This window comes from Sinocyclocheilus anshuiensis, unplaced genomic scaffold (assembly GCF_001515605.1).
Source record: "Sinocyclocheilus anshuiensis isolate Anshui unplaced genomic scaffold, SAMN03320099.WGS_v1.1 scaffold38, whole genome shotgun sequence".
NCBI classification, from domain to species: Eukaryota; Metazoa; Chordata; class Actinopteri; order Cypriniformes; family Cyprinidae; genus Sinocyclocheilus; species Sinocyclocheilus anshuiensis.
The window spans coordinates 2,888,861-2,913,627 of NW_015544213.1; the positions used below are offsets into that span (position 1 = coordinate 2,888,861).

General features: G+C 36.3%; 2 protein-coding genes across 2 annotated transcripts in view; both read left to right on the forward strand.

Moving 5' to 3' along the window:
* Positions 1-1,009: 1,009 nt before the first annotated feature.
* Positions 1,010-20,472, forward strand: LOC107697199 (WD repeat-containing protein 26-like). The gene is made up of 14 exons (XM_016497878.1): positions 1,010-1,590; positions 2,853-2,952; positions 8,141-8,197; positions 9,541-9,677; positions 9,953-10,050; positions 12,359-12,515; positions 12,595-12,733; positions 12,905-13,045; positions 16,040-16,159; positions 16,247-16,392; positions 16,482-16,560; positions 17,112-17,241; positions 17,320-17,514; positions 19,101-20,472. Exons 1-14 carry the CDS (start codon positions 1,046-1,048, stop codon positions 19,124-19,126), a joined length of 2,070 nt encoding a protein of 689 aa, XP_016353364.1. The 5' UTR covers positions 1,010-1,045; the 3' UTR covers positions 19,127-20,472.
* Positions 20,473-22,925: 2,453 nt separating this feature from the next.
* The window catches only part of LOC107697088 (fasciculation and elongation protein zeta-2), a 6,710-nt gene continuing 4,868 nt past the window's right edge, over positions 22,926-24,767 (forward strand). Inside the window, exons 1-4 of the mRNA XM_016497729.1 lie at positions 22,926-22,933; positions 23,016-23,124; positions 23,210-23,326; positions 23,570-23,714. Coding sequence (XP_016353215.1) covers positions 22,926-22,933; positions 23,016-23,124; positions 23,210-23,326; positions 23,570-23,714 — 379 coding nt within the window. The remainder of the gene's footprint in view (positions 22,934-23,015; positions 23,125-23,209; positions 23,327-23,569; positions 23,715-24,767) is intronic.

Here is a 24,767-nt window from a genome sequence, read left to right on the forward strand (position 1 = left end):
AATATAATTGTGAGGATACTACCTTTTCTAGTATCTTGGACAGAAAAGGGAGATTTGAGATCGGTCTGTAATTAACTAGTTCTTTGGGGTCAAGTTGTGGTTTTTTGATGAGAGGCTTAATAACAGCCAGTTTGAAGGTTTTGGGGACATATCCTAATGACAATGACGAATTAATAATAGAGGATCTATGACTTCTGGAAGCACGTCTTTTAGGAGCTTACATGGAATAGGGTCTAACATACATGTTGGTTTAGATGATTTAACAAGTTTATACAATTCTTCCTCTCCTATAGTAGAGAATGAGTGGAATTAATGCCTGTTGATGCTTTATTTTTCGTTAATTTAACCACTGTATTGAATAAATACCTGGGGTTATGTTTGTTTTCTTCTAAAAGAGACGAAAAGTAATCAGATCTAGCCGTTTTTAATGCTTTTCTGTATGATAGGGTACTTTCCCGCCAAGCAATACGAAAAACCTCTAGTTTTGTTTTCCTCCAGCTGCGCTCCATTTTCCGGGCTGCTCTCTTTAGGGTGCGAGTGTGCTCATTATACCACGGTGTCAGACTGTTTTCCTTAATCTTCCTTAAGCGTAAAGGACCAACCGTATCTAAAATGCTACAAAAGAGAGAGTCCATCGTTTCTGTTAAATCAAGGTGTTCTAAGTTATTGGAAATGCTAAGGAATTGAGATAAATCAGGATAGATACAATGACATACAGAACGAGAGAACGATAGATAGATAGATAGATAGAAAATTAGATCATAGATAGATAGATAGATAGATAGATAGATACAGAACGAGAGAACGATAGATAGATAGATAGATAGATAGATAGATAGGATATATGTGATAACAGTAATAGAAATTATAAGGGCTATTATCAACAAAAAACAGGTTTATATATTTTTAATAGATCCACTGCTCTGATAATCTGTTAAACTCTGTATAAAAGATCATAATTATTGATGAATTAATAGTCTGTGGTAAATTTCTGCGTGCGCCCCCTTTTGGCCGGAGCGCCATCCGGAAGTGAGGCAACAGGGGTATGTCCGGTGACGTCTGCGCGTCTGGACTGGACGCCATTAGATCTGCAGCTGTTTGGAGAGAAACAACAATAACACGAACGACCCTCGCACGGAACGCGCTCTGGACCGCGGGAGCCCGACGCCTCTTTCCCCTCCCCCGGCTTCACCGGCTTCTAACCACGGCCGCTCTCGGTGAGGAAACTCTGGCCTCCGCTTCCTCCTCCTCCGATTCGGACACCGGCGGAGCGTCGCCGCCCCCGCGGAAGAAGCACCGATCCTCGGCGGCGGAGGGAGTAGGAGAGCCCGGGGCTTCAGTGGGCCTTACGTCAGCGACCCACCTCAGCCGAACCGGCATCAACATGCAGTCGAACGGGACCGTACAGGAGCAGAACCACCCGGCCAGCGCGCAGAACGGAGATGCCAACGGCCTCCAGAACAACGCAGGCTCGGCTTCGGGGGCCTCCGGGACAGGTTCGGGTTCCCTGAAGAAGAAAAAGCGTCTGTCTCAGGCGGAGGAGGACGTGATCCGCCTCATCGGACAGCATCTGAACGGGTTAGGGCTGAAGTAAGTGTTGCGGTAATGAAGAGCACAACCGGACCGAGTCGGTTCTGTTTTGACAGATCGCAGATTTTGTAGCCGATACGTGATCAACAAAGCGAACTTGCGACGTCGATCTTTTAAAAATCGTGTTTTATTACAGTCAAAACCTTTATTCCCTGACAAAATGAGATACAGATATCTATAATTTAATCTGTTAGACACAAAGAAACATGCGATCACAGATGACAGCACGCCTGTCAAATATTTGTCGGGCCCCGAAACATATTTTAGCTTTAATAGTGTCAAAAGTACAGATAAATTCAGTACATATCAACATCCCTCTGCCGATATATTACATATGCGTTTACGCATTATCAAATCATTATGACATTCTTTGTGTGTTTGCCTTTTAATGGCGGCTGTGGAATGTGTGTGTGTGTGTGTAGCAGCTGGTTTACATTAGAAAGAAGCTCGAATTTAATTTTAGTGAAGATCTGCTAAAGCCATCAGCTGCCATTCAGATTCAAACCCCAAAACATGAACCCAGAACAATAACAATCCAGATCAGCGTGATTGGACACTCACGTCCGAGATCTGGACTGCAAGATGAGCCGAAAACATCAAGAAAACTGAAAACATCCATCCCCTCCCCCCAACACACACACACACACACACACACACACACACACACTCTCTCTCTTTCTCTCTTTTGCAATCATAGCATGACGTCATTCTGTCAGACCCTGCATTCAAAACACTTTCTAGAAACCTTCACCTGTCTGTAGCATCCCAGTCACTGCCATCATTTTCATAAGCATGTTTGAGCTCGTCTATTTTTCAGTTTTATAACCTAAAAATATATTTTCTTAAATGTTAAATTCTGAATATATGACCACTACATGCCATAATAAAATGTATATGACACACATAAGAGTACTGATATCAGTTGCGATGTGGCCGAGTGATGCAGGTAATTACATACAAAATCCCCCTGAACCCCTTCAGCGGTGATTATTTTCATTATATAGCAAGGCATTAGTGTGTTAATGCTTTAATGAAACCGGTAATACATATGTTAGGAACACACAAGTTGATAGTTGGCCTTTTAACGTTCTTTTTCACGTCAGATGGGATGCAAGCAGTACTTGAGATGCTAGCTGTTGATATAGCAATTAGAAACAATCAAGCTTTAGTTATTGTTTTCGCTAAAGGTCAAATAAATGAGAAGTGTTGAATGCACTGTGATGCATTGCTCATGTTTGTGAGGTCTCTCTGTCGCTTTCCAGTCAGACGGTGGATTTGTTAATGCAGGAATCTGGCTGTAGACTGGAGCATCCATCAGCCACAAAGTTCCGGAACCACGTCATGGAAGGCGAATGGGACAAGGTGAGCTTATGCCACGTTATATGTAATGTCATGATTTTGAGTCAGAAGTTATCGGGAGAGATGGTCACTTTTATCCTTGTTTGGTCAAAGTTGACACTATTTTCATGCCCAATGCTTTCTTAATTACATTACTTTTACATTGCTTTTGTTTTGCGTGATGCATCAGTGCATAGTAAAGGAAATGTTTGTCTTCATAACCTTTCATCAAAATCAGAGTCTATATTTTTTGGCAGATTTTTCAACCATGTTCCAATTCTTATGAAAAGTCTTTTCATTTTTTTTAAAGTTTGAAGTTAGGCCAGATTTAGTTTTAGATATTTTTAATCATAGATAAACTTGCATTTTTTTAACACTTTTTATTATTTGTTGTTGATATTTATGTTCTTTTTCTATTTTTCACTTGTCTCTAAGCTGTGGTAGCTGGAATGGCGCTAAATATAATGATAATAAACAAACAAAACAGTTTTTCACCAGTCCAGTCATTTCCTAGCGGATAAAGTGGCTACTTTTTCCTCATTAAATCTCTTTCAGTGGGGAAAATATTTATTTGATCCCCTGCAGATTTTGTAAGTTTGCCCACTTACAAAGAAATGAAGGGTCTGCAATTTTTATGGTAGGTTTATTTTAACGCATAGAGACAGAATACCAACCAAAAAATCCAGAAAAAACACATTATATAAAGGTTAGAAATTGATTTGCATTTCAGTGAGTGAAATAAGTATTTGATCCCCAAGCAAAACATGACATAGTACTTGGTGCAGAAACCCTTGTTGACAAACACAGAGGTAAGATGTTTTTTGTAGTTGGTCACCAGGTTTGCACACATCTCAGGAGGGATTTTGATCCACTCCTCTTTACAGATCCTCTCTAAATCCTTAAAGGGGTCATATGGTGTTGCTAAAAGGAACATTATTTTGTGTATTTGGTGTAATGAAATGTGTTTATGCAGTTTAAGGTTCCTGTACCCTTAGCAGAAAAACATCCCCAAAGCATAAGGTTTCCACTAGGGATGTTCATTTTGGTTATTTTTCCTAACGGACAACCGACGCTCGTTAACCGATTATTAACCGTTAACCGACAAGATTATTTTAAATTAGAATTGAATTAAATTAGAAAGGATAAGTGTCTGTGACCCGTTAAATATACTAACATTTGTTTCCCGGGGATTAAAAAATTAAATTTTTAAATGTATTTAAATTTACATGCGCAAAAAGCAGCAAACAACAGAACATGAGGATTCACATGGTCTTCATATCACATCTTTACTTAAATAATAAATTAAGAAAATGAAAGAAAAACTGTAACAAGTAGCCTAGTATGCAACGTTTCGGTTCTTTTTTGTGCTGTGCAAAAGGAAACCAGATGGCAGAAAATGGCATCCTATTTTTCTTTAGGCTTATTTTACAAAAGCACAAAGATTTGTTTTTATTGTGAATATACACAAATAAAGGCAAACCTTTTACAATTCCGATTATCTTTATGACTAAAAGGAGTAGGCTAGTTGTTTCCACTGTTAGAAGGAAAAAATTCAAGTGATTGCGCTGGTGTGCTGACAAATAATGCTACCTATCAGATTATGCTACCAACACTGAATTTATCCTACTGTAAGGGTAGGTGTACATGTTAATAAAGCCTCACACATTATTAATATCATGCTGGAAGCTAAATCTGATAGGTAGCGCTTTTCGCTATTGAATTATGCTACCATCTGTTTTAATGGGAGGTAGCAAAATCTGATTGCTACCTTGACAATGCAGCCTGTTCATTATCATAATAAAATACAGTCAGTCAAACATATGGGAAAAAAACACACGGCTCAGTTTAAATATGTAGTAAAATCTGTGCCGTTAAGTGTTATCACCGTACCTTCGTGATGTTATGCAAAACATTTTGTTTTATGTGGATATTGGAACGTGAGTGAAGTAGGCTACATAATAAATAATAATTTGCCATTCAAATACATCGCGAATACAGAAACATTTGATTTTATATTTTTTTAAATTCTTGTTTTACTGTTAATTGAAAGGATTTGTTGTGGAGTGAGGGGAACTAAAATAGCCTAGCTATGTTTATAGTGTTTATTATAATGTTTGTAAACATTTTGCGTCGGCATTATATAAAATGCGACTTGTAGGCTACGCGACATGTTTTTTTGTTCTCTAAAAAACAATTTTTTTTTTTATACGTGTAGGGTATTTTAACCATGCAGCAAATCTTTTTAAACATTTTTAAAAATTACTGGAAAAAATAAATAAATAAATGACTTTTTAAACCGTTTAACTGATTGTATTAATCGGTCAAAATTCTATATGGTCAGTTAACGGTTAACCGGTTAAAATGAACATCCCTAGTTTCCACCTCCGTGCTTGACTGTACGGGATAGTGTTCTTGGGGTCATAGTCAGCATTTCTCTCCCTCCAAACACGGCGAGTCGAGTTAATGCCAAAGAGCTCAATTTTGGTCTCATCTGAACAAACTTTAAACGGGCCTGTACATGTGCCTTCTTGAGCAGGGGGACCTTACGGGCGCTGCAGGATTTCAGTCCATTGCAGCATAGTGGGTTACCAATGGTTTGCTTGGTGACTGTGGTCCCAACTGCCTTAAGATCATTAACAAGCTCCTCCCGTGTAGTTCTGGGCTGATCCCTCACCTTTCTCATGATCATCCTTACCCCATGAGGCAAGATCTTGCACAGAGCTCCAGACCGAGGCCAATTGATGGTCATTTTGTTTTTCTTCCATTTCCGCTTCAGGACTAATCTGTGTTCCACATGGGCACATAACCAATCTGTGGGAGCCAGAATTCTTGCTGGTTGGTTGGGGACCAAATATTTACTTCACTCAATGAAATGCAAATCAATTTCTAACCTTTATATAATGTGTTTTTTTCTGAATTTTTTGGTTGATATTCTGTCTCTATCAGCAGGGGATCAAATAAATATTTTTCCCCACTGTATTTCATATGGAAATATTCACATTATTTAAGTACTATAAACAGGGCACTAAGAAATCCATATTTTCCCACAAATTTCATTTAGTTTTGTTTGTTTTCCCAAATAATGTGTTTACATTTTAATTTTTAAAATAAATTCCATTTTAATGGTTTAAATAAATCTTAATAATCAAAAAGGATGCCAAATCAATTGAATTCATAAAACTTTATCGATTTAATAATTTATTATATTTTAACACTAATAGTTCCATATATCATGTTTTATTTTTTCATAACTTCTGTGTTGTCTGTTTTAATTTTTCATTTTTTTTTATGATAAAATACAAATTGTATCAAAAATGGTGGTAATCAAATGAATGTATACAACTTTAACAATTTAATTCATCCTTTAAAATAAAATTCAATTTGAACAATTCCTTTCAATTTTGGCAAACAAAGTGCTGCCCAACAGAGGTTTACTGTTTAAATTAAAACATCTATGAAAAATTGTGATATTCCTTATACTGTTTTAATAAAAAAAGTTTTAGAATCATGTTTACTAAGGATGAGCATGCAGACTGATGGGTGAACTGTAGGTCAAAGGTCATGTAAATGTGTATGTGGGGATGGTGAAAGGTCATAAAAAAAGCTTAATTCCTTCTGGTTTTGCATGCATAGAGAGTTTTGTTCTTGTCTTTGGTAAAGCTTTGCCAAGACTTTAACTTTAACATTTTGATCCTTTAATGCAGCAATTATTCTCTAAGTTTGATTTTTTTTCAGGACATGATTGCATGTCTTTCCCTTTCCTGTACACTTCATAAGTAAACTGAAAGAAAAGAGTCTAAAGCCATTTGAAAAGTGGACTCATATTTTTGACTGTAGTGTAGTTTAAATGGGTGGAAATAAAAATAATCCAGTTATGTTGTATTTCATACAGGTTTATTTGACTGTCTCTAGCTAATTTAGGAGAGTTTGGACTATTGAATCCAAGCTCTAAGTTGTTGGGCAGAAACAACAATCATGCTCAACCTTTAGGGAAACGCTTTTCAAAGCTCATGGTGGGATAAGACAGACTCTAGAAATTGTTTGCACATTTAGTTGATCGTGCTTCTGGCTTGAGGAACTGTTTGGACCGCTGAAGCAGCCATTTCTTATGGGGTTTTGGGTTAAATTTTCCTTGTCTTCTGGCCCCCTGAACTAACAGTGGCAAAGCTGAATCCTATTTTCCACCTAATTCATTCCTAGTTTTCCATCTATTTATAGAGGCAAACTTAAAAACATGTACTGCTTCTTTTTTCTTATTAGGGATGCACCGATACTGGTATCGGTATCGGGCCCGATACTGGTCTCCTGTACTCGTACTCATTAAAATGGCCCGATACCAAACGCCGATACCACACAGTATGTGATAAGCGCCATATTCAGACAAAGAAACACCAACAACAGAACAACAGACAGCAGAAAGGAGTTAAGGATGTCTACTACGAAGTATATGTATGCAATGAATATAATGTTAAACATTCAGTATTAACGCCTGTATAGCTGATGTGCGAGAGCTGATAAACAAATCACGCTGAGTGGATTGAGCGCGCGGCGGCGCAGATGCGCGAGCTTGTCGAGTTAACATACACGACTTTCTGGCGAAAGTGAAACTAACAGTCTGTGAAATGCGCTAGGCTGTACTACTTCTCCCTCTCATTCTGCATCAGTACAAATATGTGCACGCGTTGCGTGTGTTTTGCTTGCTTGAGTGTTTCTGCTTTATAAGAGTGGCTTTGGAATATAAATCGCAGCACGTTTCAGATGAAAAAACGCGACTTCTATTTCTCAAAATATCACAGTTAGGAGATTTATAACGACGGCAAGTACCAAAAATAAAAGTATCGGTATCGTGGCGAGTACTGGAAAAAGTGGTATCGGTGCATCCCTATTTCTTATAAAGGGATTTTGTGCAGAAAATGCTGATGAATTTTGAAGTGATAGCACAATCAAATAAACAAATTCATCGTTTCCACAACACTTTTGGTGTTTTGCTATCTAATACAAAGACATTCAGACAATTGAAGCGTGACTGAAGTGTCCAGATACTTTTTGGGGCTATTATATTTAATTCAAACCATTTTGTGTTTTAGGTTAACATGACTTATTTTGTCACTGAGCTTAAAGTAAACCCTATATGGTTGATGGTGATATTTTTTCCCCCAAAATGCTGGATGAAAATGCTGAACTGACGCTTTTGTTTCTTTGTGGGACACAGGCTGAAAATGACCTCAACGAGCTGAAAGCATTGATGCATTCACCCAGCGCTATTGTGGTAAGAGCACTGGACTCACCCGCAAGCTTCTGAAGCTTCATCTGGAACAAGTGTTGTAGAAAGGCTTATTACCTTGCTAGTTTGTAACTAACTCTAAAACTAACTAATTTGGTTGCACCATGTGTTCTTAAATAGTTCACCCAAAAATGAAAATTTGCTAAAAATGTTTCTTCATGGGAACAGATATGGAGTAATTTAGCATTACATCACTTGCTCACCAATGGATCATCTGCAGTGAATGGGTGCCGTCAGAATGAGAGTCCAAACAGCTGATAAAAACATCACAATAATTCACACTGCTCCAGTCCATCAATTAACGTCTTGTGAAGTGAAAAGCTGTGTGTTTGTAATAAACAAATCCATCATTAAGACACTTTAACTGTAAACCGTCACTTCTGGCCAAAATGCAAGTCCATAATCCATAGTAATGCTTCCTCCAGTGAAAACGTTCAGTAAATTTCGGGTGAACTGTTCCTTTAAGGCAGAACATAGCTAGTGGGTTGTAAGCTCTATGTAAAGTAATGCATAATCGCATAATATGACATTTACTCCTAATGATCCAATAGCAGCCTTCAAATTAGTGAGCAGAAGTTGGTGCTTATCTTGTTAAGGTTGATTCTAACTCAATTTGTCTCACATAATTTTCTGTAAAAATAAGTTTATGATACTTTATCATGAAATAGCATAATTAAGTATTTTATATGTAAACAACATTCAAAAACTGTATTTGAAGTTAATGTCAATAAATAAATACTGATACAAAAAAAACATAAGAGAGTTGATTTTATTTGACATGCACATCAAGGATGCACATGCTGTTTAGATCAGGTTTATTTTGAAGAGCCGTTTATTCACATAATATTCTGTCTATTTAAAATGTAAGTGAGTGTAAATGTCAACATCATGTATTTCTAAAGAACTAGGTAAAGAAATGAGCTTATTGATGTGATTCACAATCTGCTGTTTTATTAACTGATATTCTTCCATAAATATTTAATTTATGGCTAGAGTCATTTCAATGGTGCAACAGAAAAATTAGGCATATTATATTTTTTAACTTAGTGCCCCTTTATGTCAAACTAGTCTAGTACTAGTCTTTCCTCTTCAAAAAAAAAACTGGCTGATTTAAGTGAAACAACTTCAAAAGAACCCAGTTGTCTTTGCATTCACACTGTCTGTGTCCTTAAAAGGGGGCTCAAAATTTGTGCCATTTTAGTTGTAACCATGTTTTTAGTTGTGACTGTTGTGTGAATGTAAAGTGGATTATTGAGCCATATATTTGAGGAATGATTGAGTCACTGAAGTGCTACTGAAAGTGAATCTTTCTTCTTTCTCTCTTCTAGCGGATGAAGTTTCTGCTATTACAGCAGAAGTATCTGGAGTATTTGGAGGACGGAAAAGTTCTGGAAGCTCTTCAGGTGTTGAGAGGAGAGTTGACTCCGCTCAAATACAACACAGATCGAATCCACGTGCTCAGCGGGTACTAAACACGACACATACATGCACATGAACATACTCGCCATTATTGATAATTATAAACAACTTCTCTGTCTTGTGAGGTTTATTTGTTATTGCTAAAAATGCAATTTTTTGCTGTATAGATTTTGAATGTCATTTTTATTTCCAATTTCCTACTATTGTGCTCTAAAGAAAGTGAGAATCATTTTGTGATTGTCTGTAATGGCTATTGATGGCTTATTGTCATTGGCTGTGATGGCTGTTGATGGCTCACTCTGATTGGCTGTGTGTTTTAAGGTATCTGATGTGCAGTCACCCTGAGGATCTGAAGGCAAAGGCTGAATGGGAGGGAAAAGGCGCTGGGTCACGATGTAGATTACTGGACAAACTCCAGAGTGAGTGTACAACCACACACACATTTACAGAGCTATATAAGTGAGGACACACCATAGACTAGATATGGATTTTATTAGGGATGCATAATATATCGCCATTATTTGTATAATATTTGTGACCCTGGACCACAAAACCAGTCTTAAGTCGCTGGGGTATATTTGTAGCAATAGCCAAAAATACATTGTATGGGTCAAAATGATCGATTTTTCTTTTTATGCCAAAAATCATTAGGATATTAAGTAAAGATCATGTTCCATGAAGATATTTAGTAAATGTCCTACCGTAAATATATCAAAACTTAATTTTTGATTAGTAATATGCATTGCTAAGAACTTCATTTGGACAACTTTAAAGGCAATTTTCTCAATATTTAGATTTTTTTTGCACCCTCAGATTCCAGATTTTCAAATAGTTGTATCTCGACCAAATATGGTCCTATCCTAACAAACCATACATCAATGGAAAGCTTATTTATTCAGCTTTCAGAAGATGTATAAATCTCAATTTCGAAAAATTGACACTTATGACTGGTTTTGTGGTCCAGGGTCACATTTATAAAAATGTATATTATTTGTTATTATAAAAATGTAATAAATATTATAAATCTTTAAACACCTAAAACTAGGGGTGGCACGATACCATTTTTTCAGAACCGATCCCGATCCGATACCAAAAGTTCTGAGTATCGGACAATTCCGATACCAGCACAGTTTTATTTTTAATTTCTATACCTCAGTGTGTGTTGACCTGATCATCACTCTTTTGTGTACTACACACAATCTACTAAATATAGACAACTTCATTATAAAGAAAAATAATAAATTAAAAAATATATCATAATCTATGAGAAAAATACTATTATTATAAACTAGGTTAGTGGATAATTCAGCAGCAAAAGTTATTCTACAAAAATGATGAGTTCACAATGTTATAAAATCTAAACATTTAGAGAAAAAACATTATTTAGTGGGGGGAAAAATAAAAGTAAATGGGTGTAATCTGGTAAAATGTTACACATTGCTCTTTTTATTGTAATATACATTCATGAAAAACAAGTAAATATAATTATATATAAATATATGCAATAAATTAAACGCATTTCTTTTACATTTATAGCACAGTAATGAAGCAGCAACATATAGATAAGAGAACAAGAAAGGCTATTAACAGTCTTTCATTGTGCAAAAGTATTATAACATGAAAGGCTCCAATACAGAGTGGCACGAAGCGCTTATGCGCATCCCGTGCGCAGAATGACGCGCTTGAAGCAACACGGAGTCACAGCGTGCAGCGCTCCGCATAGAAAAGTTCAAAGCACAAAGGGAAGAGATACTGATGAGTAGTGTATTATATATGTGCGATAGTTTATTTAGCCTTTTCTTTTAACGGTTTTAAATTTCAGTTACTGTGCGCGTGAAGAACAATTCATAGTGCTCTGTACGCCAGTGTTGTGATCTCTAACAGACACCCGGTAGAAAGAAGCATGATTTAGAATTAGCTATAAACTCCAGCAAGATAAAGTCCTTTTATGCAAAACCGCTGATCTTTATCTACAGATCAATTATAATAATAGGAACATTGTATCATCCTGGAGAGAGTTTCGTCATCTTGACTGTCATAACTGAACGCGACCGACGCGCAGTTTGAATGCTGAATGGAGGATGACAGACAGCCGTAGCGGAGAGAAAGGTTTACGTGAACTTGTATTTAACAACTTAAATATTTATCTGTACCTCACATTAAACTATGGAACTGCTTCATATGTACATTGACTGACAGTCACCACTGATAAGCTACCACTAAATATTGTAGAAACTTAATTTGCTGTAAAGTTGCTTTGCAATGATTTGTATAGTGAAAAGCGCTGTACAAATAAACTTGAATTGAATTTAATTGAATTCAGAACACTTGAAATATAGTGCACGGAAACTTTATGGTGCTTTATAATGTTTTTGTGCCTTTCATGGGGCTTAACAATAACACTATATTGGATTTGGATCGGTCTCGTCTGACCGATACCCCGATCCAGCAGAAAATGCCAGTATCGGAGCGATACCGATACTGAATATCGGATTGGTGCACCCCTACCTAAAACACATAAAAGAACATTTTTTGCATTTTTCGAATGGTTTACTTCACTTATTTTTAATTGTTTGTACCTTTTAAGGATATCTCAGAAAGGAGAATTTGTCTGATTTAGCTCATACTGTGTGGTGGCAGTTTTTCTCAAGCTTATAGACACAGTCTTTCGTTATTTTCAGATCATGTATCTATATTTATAATTGTGTGTTTGTGTTTGTTATTTAGCGTACCTGGCCCCCTCTGTAATGTTGCCCCCTCGGCGGCTGCAGACGCTGCTCAGACAGGCCGTGGAGATGCAGAGGGATCGCTGCCTTTATCACAACACCAAACTGGACTCCAGTCTGGACTCCGTGTCCTTACTGCTGGATCACGTCTGCAGCAGGTGTGCTGTGTTAACTCTTTCTAACGTGCCCCTCCGTCCTCAGAGATTTCACATGCAACGTCTGCGCTTGTGTTTGCAGGAAACAGTTTCCCTGTTACACGCAGCAGATCCTCACAGAGCACTGCAATGAAGTCTGGTTCTGCAAGTTCTCCAACGACGGCACTAAACTCGCCACCGGCTCGAAAGACACAACTGTGATTATCTGGCAGGTGGAGCCGGTGAGTGAGGATGTCTGTCACATGCAACAAAACATTGCTCTGTTCGTTTGAAGAAAGTTGGCGATTTTAAAGTGACAGTGACCCTTTTTTAAATTAACCTTGGCACTTGTCAATCTTGAATAACTTGATTTAAAGAGACTCAATAATACAGATGTGCTCTCTCACACACAGGATTCGCATCAGTTGAAGCTCATACGAACTTTGGAGGGTCACGCATACGGTGTGTCGTATCTTGCCTGGAGTCCTGATGATGTTTACCTGATCGCCTGCGGTCCAGACGATTGCTCTGAGCTCTGGCTATGGAATGTTCAGGTAAACACAGCACACATCTTTTTTTTGTAGGTTTTTAATATGTATAATATGTAATTTCTGGATTTTAGCATGAGATTTTCCCAATCTAAAGTTGCGTTCAAGTCAGAGATGATGAGTGCACATGAACCTAGCTGAAAATTTGCGGGAAACCCAAGATTTTGTCAATTAAATACTCATGGCAGAAGAAAATTGGTATTTAATTGTATTATAAATTGTAATGATGGATGTGTACTATAATTTAGTTTCTATGTGTATTGCTTACTGATGCAGAATCGGTGTAAAGCATGATAGGAAGTTTAAAACTACTCATTCAGCCACATTTGAGGCTCAAGGCTTATATGACATTTTCCATCATTCTCTGTGGCTCCTCAAAAAGGATAGAAAAACAAAGCATTTATTATGTTTAAAACACAACCTTTGCTCTTCAGTTTGTTGCATGACACTTTTGTTTGGAATGACAAGGGGAAAATATTTAACATACATCGTCATTATTACAACATCCAAAATCTCAAGCAGGATAATGTCACGTTTTAAATTTTGAAAGAATATTTATTAAGAAAATGTATTAATTATAATTAAAATGTGTATTAAAATAACATGATGATTAATAAAAATTGATTAAACCTATTCAAAATTATTACATTTATATTTTCAAATTCATACATTTTCTAAATGTTTTTAAATCTTTCCCCGCCAGCATTTGTGAAAAAAGTTGCCAGCCACCGCCAGCGATTTTGATGATTTTCACTCAAATTTGATGGCCTCCAGTATATTTTGCTGTATGAATATTTGAATATGCAATACACCAAAATAAAGATCAGATTTTTTTTTTTTATATCAGTTTTATTCTAGCTTAAAGTCCGCGTGAACCGGAAGTTGCTGCCGACTTTATTTCAGTGTAGTGACGTATTTCCATCTGAAACGGAATATTGGCATTCTTTTTTTATCAACACTTGAATATAGGTAGGTATCATAAAAAATGCATAATTTTGAGCAAAAAGGTGAGAAAATCAAATTTTTATCAAAAACTACATCTGGATAATATTCAGTACGATTATCAAAGCATAAATCAAGTAAATCGCTTCCATAAATACCTCCAAAGCTTGCACAGACATATACCACTTCCTGGATCAACATTTTACTCTGTAACATTATGCAGTTTTCATTTATATGCTGTCTATTGCTGATGATAGCATTATTTTTCATAGGCATCTGTTTACATAAGAGATCGCTGGTTTCTCCGTCCTGTTCACGTGTGTTTTTGTTCGGGAGGTTTTGTACTCGTTCAGAAGATGAGTAATAGCGCCCCGAGTGTATAACAGTGAAAACACGGAAAGCCGTAAAAACTCGTCTTTGTCGGGGAAAGCGTTTTCTTGTAAAAGACAAGATAACTCGTCAATGGCGGGGAAAGAGTTAATAATTTATTGCAACAATGTTATCCTTATATTTACTGTCTTTTAAATATTTTTTTAATGATTAAATAATACTAAACATTTATTAATAATTAATTAATTAAAATTTCAGATTTTTACCATTAAAATTTTTAATTTGTATTCATTTTTTTTTTTTTATTTATGTTTGAAAATATTGTGTTAAATTTTATTGTATTATTAATTCAGTTCATTAATAATTCAGTTCAGTTCATATCTTAAAGACAGGTCTTTTTCTGTTGAGTTAGGTAAGTTCTCTTCATCTGTTGCTCCTATTATCTGTGGAGTACCTCAAGGATCCATTTTAGGTCCACTTCTTTTTAATTTATATATGCGACCTTTGGGAGATATTATTAAGAGGCATAACGTTTCATTTCACTTATATGCTGATTACACTCAGCTGTACCTACCTTTGAAAGCTGGCGACTCCATTGAACCCTTATTGGCCTGCATTGGGGACATTAAGAAATGGTTATCTAGTAGGTGTCTTCGACGTAATGAAGATAAAACAGAAATAATCATCTTTGGCCCCCAAAAATTGAGAAGTGTTTTTATAAATGAGCTTGGCAATCATTTCTCCTCAGTCTCTTCACCGGTCAGGAATCTTGGTGTCATTTTGGACTCTGAACTTTGTTTGACTAAGCAAATAAATTCAGTTGTTAAGAACAGTTTTTATCAATTACGGATCATCTCGAGTCGAGACTGAAATCATTTTTGTCTTTTCATGACTTGCTTTTATTACTTCTCGCCTTGATTATTGTAACTTGTTGTATTTTGGTCTTCCTCAGTTATCCATTGCACGCCTACAGATGATACAAAATGCTGCTGCAAAGCTGTTGACCAGGGCAAAGAAAACTGATCATATTACACAAATTTTGGCCTCTTTAAATTGGCTCCCTGTCCATTTTAGAATTCAATTAAAAATTGTGTTGTTTGTTTTTAAAGCTCTTAATGGTCAAGCCCCATCTTATCTCACAGATCTTCTTACTCTTTCATCCTCCAGATCTTTAAGATCTTCTGACAGGGCTTTTTTAGTTGTCCCTCGTTCACGTTTAAAAACAAAGGGTGATAGGGCCTTTTCAGTTGCCGCCCCCCGTCTTTGGAATCAACTGCCACTGGACATCCGCCTTGCACCTTCTATAAAGTTACACTTTTAAAACAATGTTGAAAACATATCTTTACTCCCAGGCATTCTAATTTGATTTTATTTATGTTTTATTTTATTGTTTTATGGTTTGTCTTGCTTGTCTTATCTTTTAACTCTTATTCTGTTCAGCACTTTGGCCAGGTTTTTTTTTTACTTAACTTACTAATTAAAATGAATTAATACTTTAAAATAAATTAATTTCTGATTCTTTTTCCAAAGTCAAATTAAATTATTTAAATATTTATTTATTATTTTGTGGAAAAAAGTTTTTTTTTTATAGCTGTGTGTTACCATGTTATTATCTTTGAATTAAATTGTGTAATAAATATCAATCATTTACACTGAAGTGCTTTAGATGTAGACTTCATCTGTAGCTCAGCTCTGACCTCTGACTCTCTTCTTTCACCTGGCGGTCAGACAGGAGAACTGCGGACAAAGATGAGTCAGTCTCATGAGGACAGCTTGACCAGCGTCGCCTGGAACCCTGACGGCAAGCGCTTTGTTACAGGAGGACAGAGAGGGCAGTTTTACCAGTGTGTAAGTTCAGAACGGACTTAAAGAGGTTTGATTGTCGGATTTGCCAGGCTTCTCTTTAGTAATGAGTTGTTGGTTGTGATTGGACAGGATCTTGACGGAAACCTGTTGGAGTCGTGGGAAGGCGTGCGTGTGCAGTGCCTCTGGTGTATGGCCGACGGCCGGACTGTTCTCGCCTCTGATACGCACCAGAGGATCCGTGGGTACAGTTTCGAGGACCTAACAGACAGAAACATGTAAGCAGCTGTTTGATTTGATTTTCAGACGCTTCCGAGTTTTGAAATCTGTGTCTGACCTTTTGCTTCTCTCTCTGTTTGTACTGTAGAGTTCAGGAGGATCATCCTATAATGTCTTTCACTGTTTCCAAGAATGGAAGATTAGCTTTGTTAAATGTAGCAACTCAGGTAAGCTCAAACATACGTTACATCGTTATTACAACATCCAAAATGCTTACTTTAATTTTTTTTAATTCATGCTTTTAAAAATAAAACAATAAGAGTTTTTTAAAATCATAATAATCAAGAACTTTTCATATTTTTATTTTCGTTCTTTTTCTGAAAATGTTTTCAAATTCATTTCTTTTCAAATTAATTTTCAGATGATTTTTATTGCAGCTATATTATCTTTTTATAAATTTACTACCTTTCAATTAAATTGTGTTATTTTTAATAATTTAAGATGTTTACAATTATTGATAATTAAAGTTATATTTGACACTTTTTTTGATTCATTAATTTTGAATAATTGTTGAGATTTTTATATTATTTTATTGTGTGATGTTTTATAATTAAATAATAATTACTAAGTATTATTAATAATTCCTACAATTATTTTTCACATTTTTTAAATAAATTTTCAAATTGTATTGCAGCAATGTCATCCTTATCTTATTTACCATCTTTATATTAAATTGTGATGTTGTCCTAACCAAATCTGATGTTTGTTCGTAATGCAGGGCGTTCATCTCTGGGACCTACAGGACCGTGTGTTGGTCAGGAAGTATCAGGGTGTGACACAGGGTTTCTACACCATTCACTCCTGCTTCGGTGGACACAACGAGGATTTCATCGCTAGCGGCAGTGAAGGTGCTTTTGTTTATTCCTCAGCTTCTTTCTTCAGGTGCGTTTCGAGTGAATCTCACCCAATCTTGCTATGTCTCTCAGATCATAAGGTATATATTTGGCACAAGCGCAGCGAGCTGCCGATCGTGGAGTTGACGGGACACACACGCACAGTGAACTGTGTCAGCTGGAACCCCTGTATTCCCAATCTTATGGCCAGCGCTTCTGACGATGGCACAGTCCGTATCTGGGGACCCGCACCCTTCCTGGACGCACAAGAGCAGGACGGCCTCAATGGTACCGACATACTATCCAGTCACAGAAAATACAGGACTGAGAGTTAGAGCTTCCATTCTTCAGATTCATTGATATACTTAATAATTCAGACAGATATAATCTAAGTTGAGATCATTATTGAATTTCTCAATCATTATTGAGTTTCAATAATGTTCTTAAAATCAGCATGACTTAATACACTTTCCTGTTCTCAATGTGAGGGTATTATTCATTAAAAAACATGAAAAAAATTGTCTTTTGACATTTAAAAAATTACAATTATATTGTTAATTTTTACATTTTTTTGTGATTTCCAACTACCTGCAATATAGATAATTATACAATTATAATATTATAATAATACAATATATATAATGTTATGAATTTGAATTTTTCAGATTTTTAAACAAAAAAATAAATTGTCTTTTTACATTTTAAAAATAAAAATAATAGTTATTTTTTAAATTGACTTATTACCTGCCATATAAAACTCTTCACAATTCAGTATATTTTATAAATACATTCAAATTTAAAAAATGGAAGAAAAAATTTCAAAATTGTTTATTGTTTATTAAAAAATTTAGTTTGAAAGTATTGAGTTACTTAGTTATTTTATTGCAGCATTGCAATAAAAAGAAAATCCCACTCTACATTTTTTGTCGTATCTAATTGAATGGCCTGTTTCATATTGAAATGCTTTGTTGCAGAAGTAAAATGGGTTTTGTAAAATTCCTTTGTTGAATTTAAGCATTACTGAGAAACTATGTAACTACTTTGTTACAGCTTAATCTTTTTTGAGGCTGTCAGACATTCAGCCAGTAGTGCATTACGTGTAGTTGTCATAAACTAGCTTCTTTTTTTCTATAAGGAACAGAGACTATTTTGTCACTTAGCAATAATTCTAGAAAATGAGACTTACAAAAGCCCGATTGTTTTCAGAAAGCTTCTTCACTGTATTGATGTAACTGACGTTTTTGCACCAATGAATATTTGCTCTGATTAGTCATAATTTAACAGAAGGATAGACTTTTTGTTAATACAACACTCTTCTAAAAAACAGTCAGAAAAAAATAAAATAACGTTTACTTAATTTGTTTCAGTCGTGAATGATTTATTTATTTTTTATTTTAAATCACTCTTATTTTATACACTCTTGTTCAGAATTTTGCATTTCAAAATTTTGATTTTTTTTTTAAATAAGTCTCTTCTAACCAAGGCTGCATTTATTTGAGCAAAAAAACAGTAAACAACTGTAAAACTGCTAAATATTACTACAATTTAATATAATTGATTTCTATTTTAATATATTTTAAAATGTAATTTATTCCTGTGATCAAAGCTGAATTTTCAGCATCATTACTCCAGTCTTCAGTGTCACATGATCCTTCAGAAATCATTCTGATATGCTGATTGGCTGCTCAAGAAACATTTCTGATTATTATCAATCTTGAACACAGTTGTGCTGCTTCATATTTTTGTGGAAACTTCTTTGATGAGTAGAAAGTTCAAAAGAACAGCATTATTTGAAACAAATCTTTTGTAACATTATAAATGTCTTGACTGTCACTTTTGCTGAATGAATGTCAATTTTTCTCTCATTTTCTCAGAGAGTTGCAGCAGTATGGACAGTTGATGGCAGCCCTGGAACAGAAGACTTGTCGCATCGAAAAATGCGAAATCCAACAGAGAAAAACACGATTACAGCATTGTCCTCCTCCACAACAATGCACGAGTCCAAACGCGAAAGAGTTTCAGAGCCTCGCTTTCAGGTGTCCGGAGGCAGCAGAGACCTGACGCTGATTCGACCCGCTTCCATACCGACGGATCTGATCTCTTTCCCTCCACGGCTGTTCCCACGTTATTACCCTTTCATTAGGCCTGAAGACGAGAGCTGGGTGTATAAACTCACACTCAATGTTTTTCTCTCTCTCGCTCTCAATCCTCCAGCGGCAGAGGACGAAACACTTTTTTTTAAAGAAATACTAGTCCTAGCAATTCTCTCTTTCGTTCCTTTAGCAGTTGATCAGCTTGGGCTTTAGTGTTGATGATGGAGTGCTGTAGTTTTTCCGTTTTTTTTTTTTTTAATCTTTCAGAACACAAATGCATTGGTTTCAACCGGACTCGCACGCATCAGCAGGGGTCAGAGGTCACCGTTTCGATCTCTGAGAGTTTAAATGTTCAACTGAATTCTGCTTCGGCCTCCCTCCTGTAGCACAGCCCGCGTGTGAGAGTGTGAGTGTTCAAATGTGCCTAAAGTTGGTGTACGTTCACATGTGGCACTGTTCTCACACTAGCGTGAGTGTGTCCCTTGTTTAGCCGTGCGAATCGTTTTAACAGAATCTGATCGAAGCCCCAGAGACCTTCATCTGTGGAACAAAAACTTGAGAAGCATTTTTTTTTTTTTTTTTTTTTAAAAGAAAGCTATTAGCGAAGTTCCTCGTTTTCACCACTTACCTTAGAGGTGGCGTTCGGGAGAGAGACTTTGTAATATTAGTACAAAAATAAATCGACTTTGAGGGCGAAACGCACAGCGTTAAACAGAAAGATACTGTGACACTCAAAATGTCAATCAGATATTCGGCTCCTGATGAGGAGTTTGTGGCGTATAAATGACCTATGCAGCAACGTTTGAGCTGAGAGCCCCCATATAAAGTTTCTCACAGCAGCCATACCAGCATTAAAATAAACCGTCTTCAAATCCACAATGATTTCATCCACACGAAAGCTCTGCCTGTACGCTAGTTCAGTTATATCCACACGGTCACGTTCCCTGATCTGAGCTGTTTCCACCAAATATCCAGCTTTTGAGTCCCCTTTTAGGAGAGAAATATTTGCTATGGACTGATATTAAATGTTTGAAAATAAATGCTTTTCTGCCTGTTTTTATGGAAGTTTTTGTTACTTTTTTTGGTTTACAATATTTTGTTTTTTTGGTTGACTTTATCTCTGTATCATTATATTAAACTATAACCAGATAAATTGTCTCCTTTTTTTAAATATTTTATTTAAGCATTATTAGCATTTTTTTTTTTTTAGATTAAAAAAAATAGTAACATTAACCATAATTTTACTGACATCCACATATGCTTTCCACAGTCATAAGATGGTGCTAAACTCCCCGGACTTTGCCTCGGAAATCCAAATTATCCAGAAAATCTTTTCTAAAGTTACGTCACTTTATTACAGAGACATTTTTAATGGTTTATCCTTGCCAACCTGACAGCTTGTGGAAATGATTACAAGCAATTATTTGAGAACAATTCATGGATGATTTTCCAGTTATTAAAGATTTGTAAATGGATTTTGATATCGAATGGCTTCGAGTTGGTCAGCAACATCTGCCTGTTTTGGTTTTCATTGAATTTTGCCTGTTTACTTGAGGACCATTTTGTGCCATAAGCAAAAAAAAAGTCAAACAAAATCTCAACAATAATTGGTCGCTGCTCGGACCAGGCTGATGCTTGTGCACTGTGACACATCTTTGCTGTTCATTTAGCTGATCTGAGAGCAGTTTCTTTGGCTATTGCTTCTCCTCATTGTTTTAAAGAACTAAAAACAAGCCTGCTCGTTACAGCAGTGGACATATTAGTAATGCATATGATGATGGGGGTAGTATTGTTACTCTTGTACTGTGGGGTTTGTGTACTCTACTAACCATATGCAAGAGTGTCTCTCTTTTCCAGCTAACTGCAGGTGTGTTGCTCTCATGTTTGACTGTGAATCAGACGTGTGAGAGGTTTTCCTCATGATAACTGCTCCTGTACGAAGGGCATCCATTTGCATTAAATGTGTTATTTCAAACAGTGATTGTACTGTTTTGTATTGTTGTGTAGGAGATGTGTTATGTATGCATATTTTCAATAAAGCATTCAGGGTTTTGAAACAGAATGAAGCATTTCACCTGGCCTGCATGGGTTAAACTGTGCTTAATCCTTAAACCTTTACAGAATATTTGGGTACTTTTGGTTACTTGGTGACAAAAATAACCCCCCTACAAAAAGTACTACAAAAGGCGGTATAGTAATAGTAGCAGATGGTATTGTAAAATTACCATCATGTACAATAATTTTTATATAAAATTAGAACATACATCGACAACTTCAAAGAATATTACTTTTATATTGCTATTAAGACACTATTTGAAATTTTTATTAACCGGTCAATAATTTTTATTTTATTTTTAGGTTTAATTATGTTCATAGGTTGGTGTTTGTTCTATTATTTTAATTAGTAACAATGTTATAGCATTTAAATAATACTTTTTTTTTTTACTCAATCAGATATAATTACAATATTACAATTCAAATCAATATAGAAAGAACAAGTAAAAATATTCATTATTTACACAAAATAAAAATAATAGAAATGCATACATAAAACCTATAATGACAGTAATGATCAAAAGTAAGTAACAGTAAAAATAACGCTATTTTTAAACAATAATTGAATACAGAACATGGATTGCAGAACACAATCAATCAAACAATAAATTTATTTATTCATAAACCAAAGATAAAACCAAATAAACATAAACCAAATCGAAAAAGAAAACAAAATTACACACGCAAAATAATCTCAAATTATAAAATAAATATTATTTAAAAAAAACACCAACATGGGAGCAAACAGTCCAAGTTTTAATAGTTTTTTTTGTTGTTGTTACAGGTACAGGATGTAGACAAAGTTATAAATAAAACAGATCCTAGTATCTTACTTGAAATGAGTAAGTTTGTGAAGCGGCTTTGATTACGCGTGTTTGCGTGGCAGCGTCGCCCCGCCCCCTCCGTCCTCTATCGCGCGCGCGTACGTTGCGTCCGTTGCGTCCCGTCGTCCGCCACAGTCATGGCGGCCCCGGTCGCTCCGCTCGATGAAGACTGGGAGGATTTTAACGAATTCAAAGCAGCCGATTCGCACACCAGCTGGACCGCGGCACCAGAGAATTCACCGCAGGTCCAAAGCTTCGCTTCTTTCGACGAGACGCTGAGCGCGAGCTTCCCGTCCTAGTGACAAAAAATATTGACCTTTTTCATGATATTCCAATTTTTTTAGATGTACCTGTATATGTTTTGAAACTACAGGGCTTGGATCATAAAACTAAATATTAATATCAACTTACTAAGACATTACTGAGAGAAATAGAGTGTCAGCTGATATTTATGTGTTTTATGTAAATAGTCTGCTATGCTGTTATCTAAATCTTATTGATTTACTTTACAAGCTAACAGAATTTCAAATTACTTTTTGGCCATAGAAATATCAGCAACGGCATAAAATAACATATTTTTGCATATCTCGCAAACAAAAAACATGTATGCAAACTTTTTTTTTCTTTTTGGATTTTGTCTAAAGGTACAATAAACTGTTCCATTTGAAAAAGAAAATACTTTTTTCTGACTTTTACTTCATATGTTAGGCTTTACAGGCTTATGAGTATGAAGCCGTAACTTGCATATGTGAACCTTATGAAATCTTGTAGATACTGTCTTTCTAATTTATTCTTCTGTTTTCTTGTTGTTTCGCAGGATATGGAACACTTTGACGGAGAACTACGGCAATGTGATGCCAGTGGACTGGAAAACCTCTCACACTCGTTCACTACACCTGCCCACGCTGAACCTCCGGCCTCAGGAGGTGAGATCCGTCTGTCCATCCATTCATCCATCTCTCCTTTCAGTCAGTACAGACAGAGCTCACACTACACGTGTGTGTATTTCAGAGGGGGGAGGTCAATAATCTTGATGTGTCTGATGACGAGGAGCTCCGAGATCAGATGGACATGCACACCATCATCATCTCATGTGTGAACGAGGAGCCGCTGTTTACTGCAGAACAGGTATATACACTTCAGACCTTTTGAGACTATATTAGTGAGGGCCAGTTATAGATGCAATAATAACTTTCATAATGATATTTTCTATACCTTTTCTTCGACCATCATAGAAACCTGTTTACAGCAGTAGATTTAAAACCGAACACGATTTGGGTGTTTTATGAGCCTTTTGAATTGTTTCACTAACAACATTGTAGTCAAACCTGTACATTTGACATTTGACCTCATAACCTGCTTGTTAATCAGGTCATAGAAGAGATTGAAGAGATCATGCAACAGTCGTCTCCAGACGATGAGGAACACGAGAGTCCGTCTCAGTTTGACCTCTCCTTGATGTCGCACGAGTTACATGCTCTCACACATTCCACATCCAGCAGCAGCTACGAGGAGCGTAAGTACTGCATGTAGAGGTCGACCGATAGGGTTTTTTCACTGGCCGATGCCGATATTTAGAAATCAGGACAGCCGATATATGATGCCGATTTTTTTTTTTGCCCGATTTTCTTTTTTTTCCCCATTCATCTCATAAAAGTGAGTTTGAGCTAATGATTATTGCAGGGTACAAGATAGTAATGGTAGTAGTAGCCCAATTTAGAGTAATAATACATGGCTCAAAACTTAAGCACCTTCTCAAAACAGTTCTGAAGGATGCTTTTTGTTTATGTTTGCTGACAGACACCATTGTTTCCCACAGACTGCAAATTAATTCTTTGCCAGCAGGAGGCGCTTTGGGAGCTGGAGATATAGCGGTTTCCCCGGTAAAGGCTGTAATCAAATAAGCGCTGCTCACAAACGCTATCAGGCATTACAGGAAAGACGAAATGAAAATTACATCGAAGCTTTTCTGAAGACAGTCGGTTCTTTTCAAAGATGCATTCATATAAAAACACTGCAACGCTGCATTTTAATTTTGAAACGTGAAGCGCTCATTTTATTAAACGAAGTATAAGCCTTTTGGAAAATCTATTTGTGGCGGTCTGTCTGTTGTGATGAGCCGCCACAAATAATGTATAGGAAACACTGGACACTGCTATAAGTCAAATGGCCATAGTAGTGATAACAAAAATAAAAGATTTCACACATATTGCACTGCCTGCTGGTCATAACTGCTTAAGAGTGCGCTGGCCACGAGTGAATATATGACATCGTGGAGGCTATTGTCAGACCCACACACACATTTCATGAGGAAAGTTAACGTGCACGTTATAATCAGCCCAGAAGTTTCGTCTGAATTGAACGTGTTTCTACTTTCACATGCAAATGACTTGTTGCACTTATGAATATGATAACTTTCCAGCATCAATTCTAGTAGGGTAAAACGTAATCCCGCTTTCGAAACGGTCTGTTTTGCCCTGCCATTAGCTGAGGCTGTGTGTGAACAAGTCGTGGCTGCTGCAGCCTGCAGAGCGTGAGCTGCTCCGTCTCACGCAGCCAGAGGGAGTTC